The following is a 12,157-nucleotide window of genomic DNA, read 5'->3' as shown; positions in this document are numbered from 1 at the left end:
CATTTGCTGGTTTGCAGAGGTGAAGAAGACGTTATTGATGATGATGATGATGATAATGGGTAATAGGGGAGATGGGTGCCAGATTAGTTCCTGAACTCTCTAACAGGATTTAAGCTAACAAGAGAGGAAGGCTTTTTTCCTCCCTCCTTCCCTTTCCCCTCCTCCTTTCAGATATTTCCTGTGCTGGGGATAACAACACCAAGGAGTGTTAAATTGGCTCTGAATGTCCACCCCTGGCTGTCCACATTCTTGTAACGATTTCATTAGCTTGAATTATCCACGTTATTTTCTTGTAATGGGATTAGCCGTCCTGGAGTCAGCTGAAGTCCTGGAGCGGGAGGCGGGAGGGCCCTTCTGCTGCATATTCCATTAACTCCCTCATGCAGGAGGTGGAACTGGCCATGGCTCAGCCCAGGGGCAAAACCATTTGCCAGGGTCCTGCCTTCCTCAAGGAGGAAGAAAGGAAAAAAAGGACCATCATTGTATTTTTTTTCCCTCCCCCTTATCATTAGCGAATGGGTGCAGAGGCAGAGACGGGCAGGGCCATCGTTTTTGGGGGCAGGGAAGGTCCTGTTTGGGGGCGAGGGAGGACAAAGAATAAAATGAAGAGGAGCACTGCAAAGGGACTGAGTGAATTCCGTGTGGCTGCAGCCTGCTCCCGGGGCTGAGGCTGTGCAGGGAGGGGAGGGCAGGACTTGTGTCTCTTTTGGGCTGCCATCCCTGCCCAGAGCCGTTTGGGATGAGCGGGCACGCTGCCAGCTCAGCCACCTGAGCTCCGGCCTGGGGCTGCCTGCAGTCACAAGGGCGGATTTGGGCAGGGCTCGGGATGGGAGGGCGGCGAGGAGAGGAGGAGGAGATGGTGGCAGTACATGGCAACCCAGGAGAAGGTTGGCAGCCTTGATAAAGGTTTTCATCGTCAGTTTTTCAACGTGGTTTTGCTGTTTAGTTTTTCTTGAAGGAGTATAAGCCAGAGAGGGGGATTGAGGACAGCTCTGTGCAGTGGGCTCTCTGTGCACATCTGCAGAATGCTGAGGGTCATTTTTGTGGCTGTTTTCCAGGATGTTCTGTGGTTTGGGCAGTGGCCACATTCGTGGTGTCAGTTGTGCTTTCCCCCTCAGAACTTGGCAGCCCAAGAGTCCTTGATCAGCTCAGGGCTTGGGGTGCACCGAGATCAGTGTGATGAACACATCTGTGTGTTTGGGGCTTGAAAATATCCCTCAGTGATGGACGGGGCTTGTCCTGAGGACCTGGCAGTTTAAATGCTGCTCTTTGGGGCAGCAAAGGCATTGAAATGGAGGGAACACTTCCCAACTGGAGAGATGTTTACTAGGAAGAAATTCTTTGGAAGAAACTGTTCCCTGGGAGGGTGGGCAGGCCCTGGCACAGGGTGCCCAGAGCAGCTGTGGCTGCCCCTGGATCCCTGGCAGTGCCCAAGGCCGGGCTGGACGGGGCTTGGAGCAGCCTGGGACAGTGGAAGCTGTGGCAGGAGGAGGAACTGGATGGGCTTTAAGGTTTCTTCCAACCAAACCACTCTCATTCCACGTTTGCCCTGATCCAGAGGTCCCTGTCCCGTGAACGAGTGGCTGTCAGGGCTGCCTGAGGCTGTGGGGTTTTCTGGAGACCAGGGAAGAAGAAAGGGGAGGGAAGAGGTTTTCTGGAGCCCACCTGTATCCCCATGCTCCTGTGTCCCATGGCTGTGCAGGCACCTTCTGGTGAGCAGGCAAAGCCACGTGAGCTGTGTGTTGTCCCCGAGCTGGAATGTGCTGTTTAATAGCAATATTATAGCCTATAATTAGCAGGCAAAGGACTTGCCTCCCAGCTGGCCCATGCCAGAAGGATGTCATTACAAGCCCAAGGAGTGATGTTCCTCTGACCTGCAGCCAGCTTGCAGTGAGGAGCAGAAATCTCCTTCTCCTCCCTGTGTTCAGCCAGGGGAGCAGGATGGCAGCTGGAAGAGCTGCCAAAGCAGCGGGAGAGTAGCTGATAGCCAGCAATGCCGTGGAGAAATGCTGCTCCTCTTGTGGTGGGAGGGAGGGGATGTCCCTTCGGCACCTCTGGGATGCACCCTGTGTTCCTGCCGAGCTTGGAATGGGTGATGTGTCAGCTTCTGGCTGTCTGTTCTGCAGCCCTGTGCATCGTGGCTCAGCCAGGGCCAGCACAGGCTTTTTCTGGTTTCCCAGCAAATCTGGATGGGCACAAAACAAAGGTTCTCATTTAGGAAAGAGGAGTTGCAGTGTTTGTTGAGGCTGTCATCCCTCCCAGCCAGCAGCAGGAAGCCGTGCCAGGCCTGGGAGAGCGAGGTGTGAGGACAGATCTGCCAGGCAGGCAGGGCCACGGGAGCCCGGGCACAGCCACGTCCTCTGCACCCACCCACACCTCTGCCCTGCCCTCCTGGTCCTGATTCCTCTTGGGATTTCAGAGAATAGCTCTGAAATAGTTGGACACCATTTTTCATGGATCGACGGGCAGGAAGCCGGGAGGGGCTGGAGCAGCCATGTGCATGGCAGGTCACCAGGGGCTCTGCAGTCCTGCTGCCTCTGTGGCAAAACTCTTTGCTTTTGGCCCCCCCAAACCTTCCTGTATTAATTGTGAGCAGCTGCATGGGCAGGGGGGTCGTTTCACAAGAGATTTGGGATTGCTGCACACCTTGGCCACACTCATTACAGGTGAAATCCCATCCCGGTGTGGTGCCACCAGGAGCTGCGGGGCTGTCCTGCCAGAAATCCAGCCCCAGGCCGGCCCTGGGGGTCTGGTGGGCTCACAGGGACTGAGGTTAAGTCTTGTGCAAAGTTAAGCCAGGCTGACTGCAAACAAGTCAGTGTCTCGAGATTGAAAGGGCTTTTCTCCCACAGCCAGCAGGTCCTTCAGGCCCAGTGCAGGGGCTCAGGAGCACTTGGAGAAGGTATGGATGGGTGGGTGAGTGTAAATCCAGAAGCCACTCTGGTTTCACCCTCACTGATGCAGGAAACGTCCCTGTGAGCCATCCTGCTTGAGGGAAGGAGCCTGGCCTGGTGCCGTGCTCCGTGCTGGCAGCAGGGTCGCTGATCTGTGCCCAGTTTGAGAGGAGAGAGGCACCAGCACCCAGGGGAACCCCCACCCTGGGGCGCCTGTGGTTTTTTTCTCTCCATCTGTGCTGGAAGGGGAAGGAGCTGGCAGTGACACCAGCCGTGACTTGCTGTGCTCCCCCCGCCTCCAGAGCCATGCCAGCCCCTGGGAGCCCATTTCAGACAGCTCAGTGGGATCTTACAGAAACGCTGCTTTCTCCCCTCCCTTGTCACTCTGCTCCGGTGTCACTGGGGTGAGGTGCTCCCTCCTTTTCCTCCTCCCATCCCCGCTCCCGTGCCTTTGCCCGTGGCACAACCCGTGGATGGCCGTGCTGGAGCCTGGGTGCAGCTGGAGTGGGAGCGAGCGCATCAGCACCTGGCTTCCCTCTGGCTTCCCTCTGGCTTCCCTGGGCACGGGAGCCTGGCACGGCGGGGGGTAATTGGGTTTCCTTCTGCCTCTGCCCCTCTCTCCCCCCAGATCCAGAAGCAATAATTGGAAAAGAGAGGTGTGAGTCTGTGCCTGGCACCGGAGAGGAGAACATTAAAGGCCGGAGCTCTGCGCTTCATTCGCAGCTCCTGGGCTGGTAATTGCTGTGTTGTGGTTTCTAATTAGCACCGCAGTGGGGGGGACTCTGCTCCACTGCACGGCCCCACCGGGGTCAGCCCTGTCCCCTCACCCCTGGATCCATCCCTCTGGAAGCCCCTGCTGGCTCCCACTGCCCAGGAAAAGCTGGTCGCCAGTTCTGCTCTGGATCTGGATCAGGTCTCCACTGCCTCCACACCTCTCCCAGTCTGGGTGGCTGGGGAGGAAGGAAGAGCCACTTTCTCCCAGCTCTGTCGTGGCTGCTGTGGGTCAGCACAGCTTCCCTGGCGCCCTGGATCCAGAGCCATCCTGCTCTCAGCCCGTCCTGTGTGTTGGCTCTTGGTGTCCAAAGGCCACGTTGGTGTTCCAGTGCACGGACTGAGCGCTGTCTGAGCCCTCCCCTGGAGCAAATGCTCTGCTCCTGTTCCTTCAGCAGGTACTCTGCTGCCCCAGGCAATGCCCTGGATATTTTTCATGGAGAGAGAGAGAGGTAGAGATACTGGAGCATGCCCATGGCTCCTGCCCCCCATTTTTCCTGGCTAGATGGGCACCTCCATGGCTCAGGAGCTCTCGCTGCCTCTCCCTTCGCCCAACTGCGGCCTTTGAGATGCTCCAGGGACCTTGGCAGTCCCTGTCACCCCCACCCTTGCAGGAGGACCTCTGGAAGCCACAGGGTGCTCCTGCTGCTCCCGGCTCTGAGCGTTGCCCCCAGCTGAGGCTGCTCCCTCTCCTGCGCTCGCGTTTGTTTGTTTGTTTGCGGAGCTCCAGCTCGGAGGGGGCAGGAGGGAGAGCGGGAGGGAAAGCACCGAGCGCGAGACGTGCGGATTCATTTCGAAGCTTCATAATGGTGCATTTACACACCACGTTGCCTAAGGAAATTGGGTGGATGAATGCCTGGTCATGCTGCCAGTGCAGCAGGTTAACTCCCAGGATTTAGCTTATATCATTTCACGAGAGCGTTTATGGCCTTTACTGCGTTTATTCCCGGGTGCTCTTTGGCACCGCCGTATCCCAGGCTCCTTTTGTGTATGCACGCCTGTGTGGAGATTTTCAAATAAAATAACACATCTCTTCAGACCTGGGCCACGTTAAATATTTATTGCCTGCAGTTTGTGCATATGTGTTAGATAAATGGGTGGGAGGGGAGGGGAGGAGAAGGGGAAGCAGAAGCTCGGCAGCAGGGGAAGCGTCGGCTTTGTCCTGGAATTCCTCCAGGGGTTGGTACTGGAGAGGGGTGGCCGGCACGTGCTGCCTTTGGGTCTGCTTCCAGGCTTTTTGGGCAAAGTGGGATGGCTGCGTGCTTTGGTGCTCCAGCCACAAGTTCCTTCTCTGGGACAGGAACCCCTTTACCTCCCCATTCCACTGACACTCCAAAACTTGCCTGAAATGCTGTTGGATATGGAGTTTTCGCCTGTTTCCCTTTGTGCATCCAGAAAGCTTAAATAAAACCAGTTTATTCCAGCCCAGAGGCTGCAAGAGGGGACAGGCTGGAGGGTTAGAGCGAGGAAATCCAGTCATAAAAAATGCCCAGGATCCCTGGAGGGGAGGGGTGACACCTCTGGGGATGGAGGAGCTATTCTTGAAACAACAATTCCCTGTGGGACCACGCTCTGTGTCCTGCCTGTATCCTGTGCACTCCAGCCCCTCTTTAAAGGTGCAAATAAATCTGTTTGGGTGGGATTTGGAGCGGCCCTGGTAACCTGGAGATGCTCTTTGCCCGCCCTGAGCAGGGCCTGGCATTCTGGCTGGATCTCCTGAGGGCAGGAGAAGCAAAGCAGTTACAGTGAAGAAGGTTTTTGTCTTGTTAAGGTTTATATCCAGAGTGATCCTTGAAATGCAAGCTGAGGTTTTAGCTGGTGGTATTTGCTTGGGAAATGGGGCTTGCAGGGAGGCAGAGTGGCTGCAGGACACCTGGAGCAGGACTCACCCGATGGGAGAGACCCACTCAGTGTGGGTCTGCAGCGGGCACTGCCGAGGTGTGTGGGAAAGGGGTGGTTCTTCCCTTCACCTCACGCTGTCTCTGCTTTTCCTTGGATTCACAGCACCTTTGGAGAGCTCAAGACTGTCCGGCTGCCCAAGAAAATGGCAGGAACAGGATCCCACCGGGGCTTTGGCTTCGTGGATTTCGTCACCAAGCAGGATGCCAAGGTGAGCTGTGCTGCTGCCCCGCTGGCACTGCCCCAGCCGGGGGGGAAGGGGGCTCTGTCCCCCCCGATTTGGGGCAGGCTGGTGCCATTCCCCAGGAAAGCTGCACTCAGGCTGTGTGGGCAGCAACAAAACCCACAACCCAAGCCATAATGGGGATAATTTCAGTGCAACTGGTAAAATAACTCAAATTTCTTGTAATACAGAAGGACAGGAGCTTCTTTTTCAGGTTTGTCAGCAGCAAGGTGAGACAGGATGGTTTTGACCCAACATTAACATACCAGGAAACCTCTGTGCATGTCCCACCTCCGCCACCGCCTTGACATCAGGGCAGTTTTGGGTATTGTGGCTGTTTCCTAGTTTGTAACCTGGGCAAGGCTCGTGTTCACCAGTTCTTCTGTGTGGTTTGAGAGCGCCCTGGGAGCAGGGGCTGCGCTGGTGCTTTCCCAGTGACTGTACCAGAGGAACAGTAGTTATGACTTGGCCCAGTTCATTTATTTTTGGAAGCTTTCCTGTATATTTAAGTTCTATGCTTTTAGCAGAAGCAAGGGGATTGCAGCCTGACAGTATCCTGCTCTTACCCTTTGCCAGAGTTTCTGGAGCAGGGTGCATTCCATCCTGCTGCTGGTTCCTGGTGATCTGTGCAGGGTCTGGAAGGGAGTGGTCGCAAGCACAACACCCACGATGTTACTGCTGAAGGGAAGGCACCACGTGACCCCCCAAAACTCCAGATTTTCAAGGCTGTGAGCAGAGATGAGGAAGAGAGGAGGGGGAGCCAGCCAGAGCCTGTGTTTATGTTTTTAGACAGCATTCATTGATCCAGGATCACAAGGGACTATTAGATCATCCCTTCCAGCCTGACCTCCTGTATAACACAGTACATGGAGTTTCTTTGTTAGTCCTGTATTGATCCTAATTCAAACTTCCCTGTGCTCAGCTTCCCTCCTCCCCCTGGGGGTCAGTTGGGGGTGCAGGGATCCCCCCAGGAGCCTGGTTCCTCTCCCTGTACCTCGAGCTGTGCCCGTGGCTCTGCTCAAAGCAGCTTTGCTTTCACCTCTGCTTCGCTCCACGGTCGTTCAGGCTTTGTTCCTGGGGTTTGAATTAATCTTTTCCCAGAGAAACTGGAGGCTTTTGATGGAAAGGTGCACAGAGGGACCTGGCTGTGGGGGGTGTGAGGCAGCACCCACTTTTCTGCTGCTTTCTGGGGGAAACAGGCACAGGCTCAGTGTTTGCCTCCCGTCCCTTTCCATCCCTCAGGGACTGATTGCAGCTGCACTGGACAAATGGGAATCTCAGTGACAGGAGCCCATCTCTGGTGAGGGGAGAGGGCCAGGCAGGGCTCTGGATCAGGGCACTGCTCCCCAAGCTCATGGAGGGGAGCGTGCAGGGAGAGAGCTGCCCTGTGGAAGAGCTCTCAGCGGGGTTTTCTTCTTTCCCAGCAAAGCAGCTCTTCTTCCTTCTTCATCTTTTTTTTCCACCCTCATCTCTTTGAGGGATTTAATTGTCTCACAAGTGGCACATCAAGTACACTCCACTGGCCGTCTGGAAAAGGATGCACAGTGTATTGATGAATAGGATCCTGAATATTGTAAACACGCTCATAATTGGCTTAGAGTTTATTGCTGAGTGAAATGAGAGAGGAGGGGAGTGGGCCTGGAGACCTCTGAGCTGAATAGCTCTGACTGGCAGTGACGCTTTTGCTCAGAGTGGTAATCTGGAAATTGCTTATAAGCATCTTATAAAACATGATGGGTTTGTAATAGAATAGTTAGGCTGGCTTTGTTGGGCATTTAAAGCCTGTGACCTCCCCTGTTTGTCTTTTTCTCTGAACAACCACGGCTGCTGTGGGAGCACACATGGAGATTTTCCACAGCCAGCACGGAGATGGGGGGCTCCCCCTCCCATCTCCCCAAGGCTGTGCCTGCAGATCTGCCCCATCAGGCTTGGTTTGATCTTCTCAGCCTCCCCTGGAACTCAGACCCACTGGCATTACCAAATTAACTCCAGCTAAGGAAGCACTCACCATTTCCTGACGTTCCCTGTGCAGAATTGTTGCGGAATTGTTTTTATTTTTGAACTATTAACTGGAAGCCGAGTTCCCACTTTTCTCCCCTGTTGATATAAAAATACATCTGGTCTCCAAATAGAAATTGCCCATTTGGGAGAGGCAGCCAACGTTTTCAAAATGCGCACACACACAGAAGGAAAAATCCTTGCGTGCAGCTGGCATCGCGGAGAGCATCCTCAGCTGGGACTGGCTCTTGCGAGGGAGGGATATTTATCAATCTCCTAATGTTGTTGACCCTTTGTCCCTCTAATGATTCCAGCCTGGAGGCTCTTTGGTGTGAGTATTTAATAGGGCAAGGGGGAATCTGGAGGCAGAGCAGCGCTGTCCTCAGATGAGCGCAGCGGCCGGGGCTGGAGCTGTCACACCCAGGGCTGACAGACGCTGCTCCCGGCCTTCCCGGCTCAGCAGGCTCTGCTTCAGAGCTCTGGCTGCCTCATCCCAGCAGCCTGGCTTTCATGGGGGTTTATCAGCCACCTCTTCACTTGGAAATTCCCTTTCTGAATCCCACAGACGTTTTTAAGCTGCTGTTCCAGCCTCTCCCTTTCCTCTCCCCACTTTTTCCCACCACGCTGAGCCATAACATTCAGCTTGAACCAAACTTCACAAAAAACGCCCAGAAATGGCATTTTTAAGCATGCTCACATCCTATTCTCCAGGAGGAGAAGTCCACAGGCTTTTCATGCAACCCCTGAAGCATCTGGAAAGCAAATGAGGTCCGGGAGAAGATTTGCCAGGGATCTTCAGGCTTTGGTGTGGCCTGGCAGAGGCTGGGTTACCAAATGCAGCCGTTTCATCAGAATCGGCTTTGGGCATTTAAAAAGGAGCTTTTTGTGGCCCCTTAAAGGTGTTGGAGGATGTGAAGCCCTGGCAATTGGAGGTCTTCTGTGGGGAGTCTCTCCCTTGGATGGGCAGACACCACACCTCCCTTTATCCCTCATTTGGATACAATTCCACAAACCTCTGGCCCCTTTGTTCCTCCAAAGAGGCGTCCTGGGAAGGCAGATGCTCAGGTAGAGGAGCTGCACCCCAAAAATAGCTCCTGCTTTCTGTGAAAGCCAGCCTGCTTCTCCTCATTTCGTACTTGTCACCTAATTAAAATATTTTTTCCCTACCTATCTTTTCATTTGCAATAGCAGCAGTGGCAGATTTCTTCCTCTCCCTGGAAGATTTCCAGCAGTGTGGATGTATGGGGAGGGCATATCTCCCCTTCATCCCTTTGTCTTTTAAATCATCAGTGGTTTCTCTTTTTTTTTTTCCCCCTGAAAAAGTCTTAATTCCTCTCAGAGCAGTGAAGAGCTATGTTTTGTCTTTTAGCTCGTTTCCAAAGAAGTGACATCCTTGTGTTTGTCACCTGAAGTGTGCAGCTTCTCTTCTGCCTTCCCAGCTGGAAGACAGGGAGCAGAGATCCCAGTCCAGGCTGGAGCTCTCCTTCATCCTGGGTGCAAACGAGCTCCTTTTGGGGATGTGTTTGGCCAGGAAGGGCCAATGTCACCGAGCTGGTGGCAGATGTGCCTCACCCAGTGGGCTACTTGCACACAACACAACTTGATGGCAGCATCTGCCTTCCCTGTTGCTCCATGACCCTTCCCAGGGCTGCCAGCAAAACCAGAGGGTGGCAATCCCATGAGGAGGAGGTGGTGGTGGCAGAGCAGTGGCTCGGAGGAGCGGAGCCCACCAAGTGCCACGCTCATCATGGTCTGCCCTCCTCCGTGACCTGTGGAGCGCGGATGGGCTGTGTGCTGTCACCCAACCTTCCTCTTCCTGCTGCTGTGGGAAGGAGAAATTCAGAACTAGGAATTAACAAAGGAAATGCAGTGTTTAGAGCTGTGGGTTGTGTGCCAGGCTTTGCAAAAGGCTCCTGGTGCCAATGCAAACAGCCCTTACAACTCCCTCCCCCAGGGTGTTTGTTTAAGCCAACACATTGCTCTGCTAATTGGGAGATAGGCCTTGAAAACACAGCAGCAGCAGCAAATAAAATCAGCTGTAGCTTGCAGCCCTTCCAGGAGGAATGTGCCCCTGGAAAAGGGGGCACTCTGCCCTGCTGGGGTCACCCCGGGAGCTGGGGGTGGTGGGATAGTGGGAATTCCACCCAGGCCATGGAGCAGGGGAAGCTGGTGCTCGTCAGCTCTGTTTTATAGCACGAGGGTTCTGTGAGTGACAGGACTTTGGGAGGAGAGGAACACTCAGGTTGCTGGGTGCTGGTTACTGAAATGGGGGGTTTTAAATGTGGTTTTATGTGCTGGAGCCCAGCAGCTCCAGGAGCGTCCTGAGGAGCAGCTGTGGGCAGCAAAGCAGGACAAGTCCCTCTGCCCAGAGCCTTAGCTGGGGTTCTTAAAAGAGCATTTTGGGCATTTCTCTCTGCCTGTGCCCAGCCTTTCCTGTGGAGCACTTTGTGGGCCCCTGGGGATAAAAATCTTTGGCCAGCGTGTTTGTGTATTTGCACTGTGGGCCCAATCCTGCTCAGTCCTGAGTTTCCTTGAAATCCTGTGGGAAACAAAGGCAAAATCAAGCTTGCCTGGACTGAGCCACTGTTTTCTGGGTGTCCCTGCTGGTTGCCTGCAGACAGAGAAAGCCACCTGAGCTCTGGGCTGGCTGGCATGTTTGTAGTCAACATCACGCAGAGATTACAGCTGTATGGGTGTTGTCAAACAGGATCTGACACGAGGAAATCTGGATTTCTGCATCACGGCAAACCACCACAGGCACAAAGAGCAGAGGACTTCTGGGTTGGCTTCTGCTCTGCCACATTTGCTGCCACCATGGCCAAGTCACCAACTGGTTGGCAGGAGGAAGGCAGTTTTCCAACTTGCTTCCAGAGCAGAAAGGAGCTTCTCTCTCACACCTGAGCTGTGCTTTCCTGTGTTCCAGCAGAGAGCAGGGTGCTAGAGGGTTGTGAGGTTGCCCATGAGGGTCCTGGTTTGCTGTTGACCCACCCAGTGCTACTCCAAGGCTCCAGAGGCTGCAGCATTCCCAGCTTAGGGTGCTGATTCCAGCCCGCTCCCGCACGAGCAGCAGCCTGCCGGAAGGGTGATGGGAATTTGCTCTGCTGCAAGCACAGAGAAGATAAATGACCGAGTCAAAGCCTCTGATGGAGATGGATCCTGCCCCATCAGAGCAGAGCACTCAGAGCAGGATGTTCTCCGGTGGCCTTTCCACTCCAGGGCAGAGGGAGGGACAATTTTGCCTTTCCTCCCATAAGCCTTTTCTTATTTTCTCCTTTAATATTTTTTTTTTCTTTTTTTGATTCTGCAGAAAGCCTTCAACGCCCTGTGCCACAGCACTCACCTGTACGGCCGCAGGCTGGTGCTGGAGTGGGCAGACACGGAGGAGACGCTGGAGGCCCTGCGCCGCAGAACCGCCGAGCACTTCCACGGTAACTCCTGCTGTAACTCCTGCTGCCCTGGCCCTGCCCCGCCTGGCACTGCCCTGCCTGGCACGTGCTGCGGGCTGGCAGGTAGATGCTGGAGCCTGAGGATGTGGGGGGAGGCAGGAGGCAGCCAGGCCAGGGCTTTGTCTGACAGCTCTGCCTGTGAGCTGTTAACTCTGCGTGTGCCACCTGCCAGCCACAGCGCCTTGGCTCCCTCCCCTGGGTGCTCCCGAGCTGGGGACAGGCTCTGTGCAGGCAGCACGCGGGTTCAGAAGGACAAATCGTGTGGTGATGGGTTGGGATGCAGAAGGGGCTGCTTGGCTCAGGCTGCTGGGAGTGACGGCTCCGCAGATGACAGCACTGCAGGCTCCTATCGACAGCCATCGACAGGCACAAATGCATTGCTTGGCAAATATTTATGTAGGAAGGGCTCCCCTGGGCTGCAGGGCTAAGCTGGAGATCAATGCTCTTCCTCCTGCATCCTCTCCATCAGCACGTGCCTGTGGCCCGAGGCTTTGGCAGGAGCAGCACATCCCGGTTGTTCAGTGATCCTGACTGATCCAGTGATCCGCCTGCTCCTGAAATAGCCCAGGGCTGGTTGTTGCAGGCAGGGGAAGCTGCAGTTGGGTGCTGGCAGGGCTGAGGGGGGATGTGCCAACCCAGAACCCAGCACTGCAGCGAGGACTCGTCGTGCTTGCTCACAGGAACGTGGCTCCGAGGTGAGGAGGGAGCTGCCCCCTGTCCCTTCTGTGGGTGTGCAGAGGGATAGAGAGGGGAAAAAAGGCTGCCAGCACTCTGCCTCCAGCCCCCTGGAAGGGGGATGCTCCTTCAGCTTTCCTCCCTGCCATAGCTGGAGGCTGGTTTTCCCACACGGAGCAGGGATGGAGAGGACGCAGAGCACACACAGCACCCAACAGCCAGGCTGGGACCACGCATCTCTTCTCACTGGT

The 12,157-nt window shown here is 55.1% G+C and overlaps 1 protein-coding gene across 1 annotated transcript in view; it reads left to right on the top strand.

Annotated features, from left to right (window-relative positions):
* Nucleotides 1-12,157, top strand: part of RBM19 (RNA binding motif protein 19) — a 50,730-nt gene that overhangs the window by 27,341 nt on the left and 11,232 nt on the right. Inside the window, exons 22-23 of the mRNA XM_048322855.1 lie at nt 5,670-5,775; nt 11,093-11,213. Of these exons, the coding sequence (XP_048178812.1) occupies nt 5,670-5,775; nt 11,093-11,213 (227 nt within the window). The remainder of the gene's footprint in view (nt 1-5,669; nt 5,776-11,092; nt 11,214-12,157) is intronic.

Source organism: Corvus hawaiiensis, chromosome 18 (genome assembly GCF_020740725.1).
Source record: "Corvus hawaiiensis isolate bCorHaw1 chromosome 18, bCorHaw1.pri.cur, whole genome shotgun sequence".
Taxonomy (NCBI): domain Eukaryota; kingdom Metazoa; phylum Chordata; class Aves; order Passeriformes; family Corvidae; genus Corvus; species Corvus hawaiiensis.
This window is presented reverse-complemented; position numbering and strand designations above follow the sequence as displayed.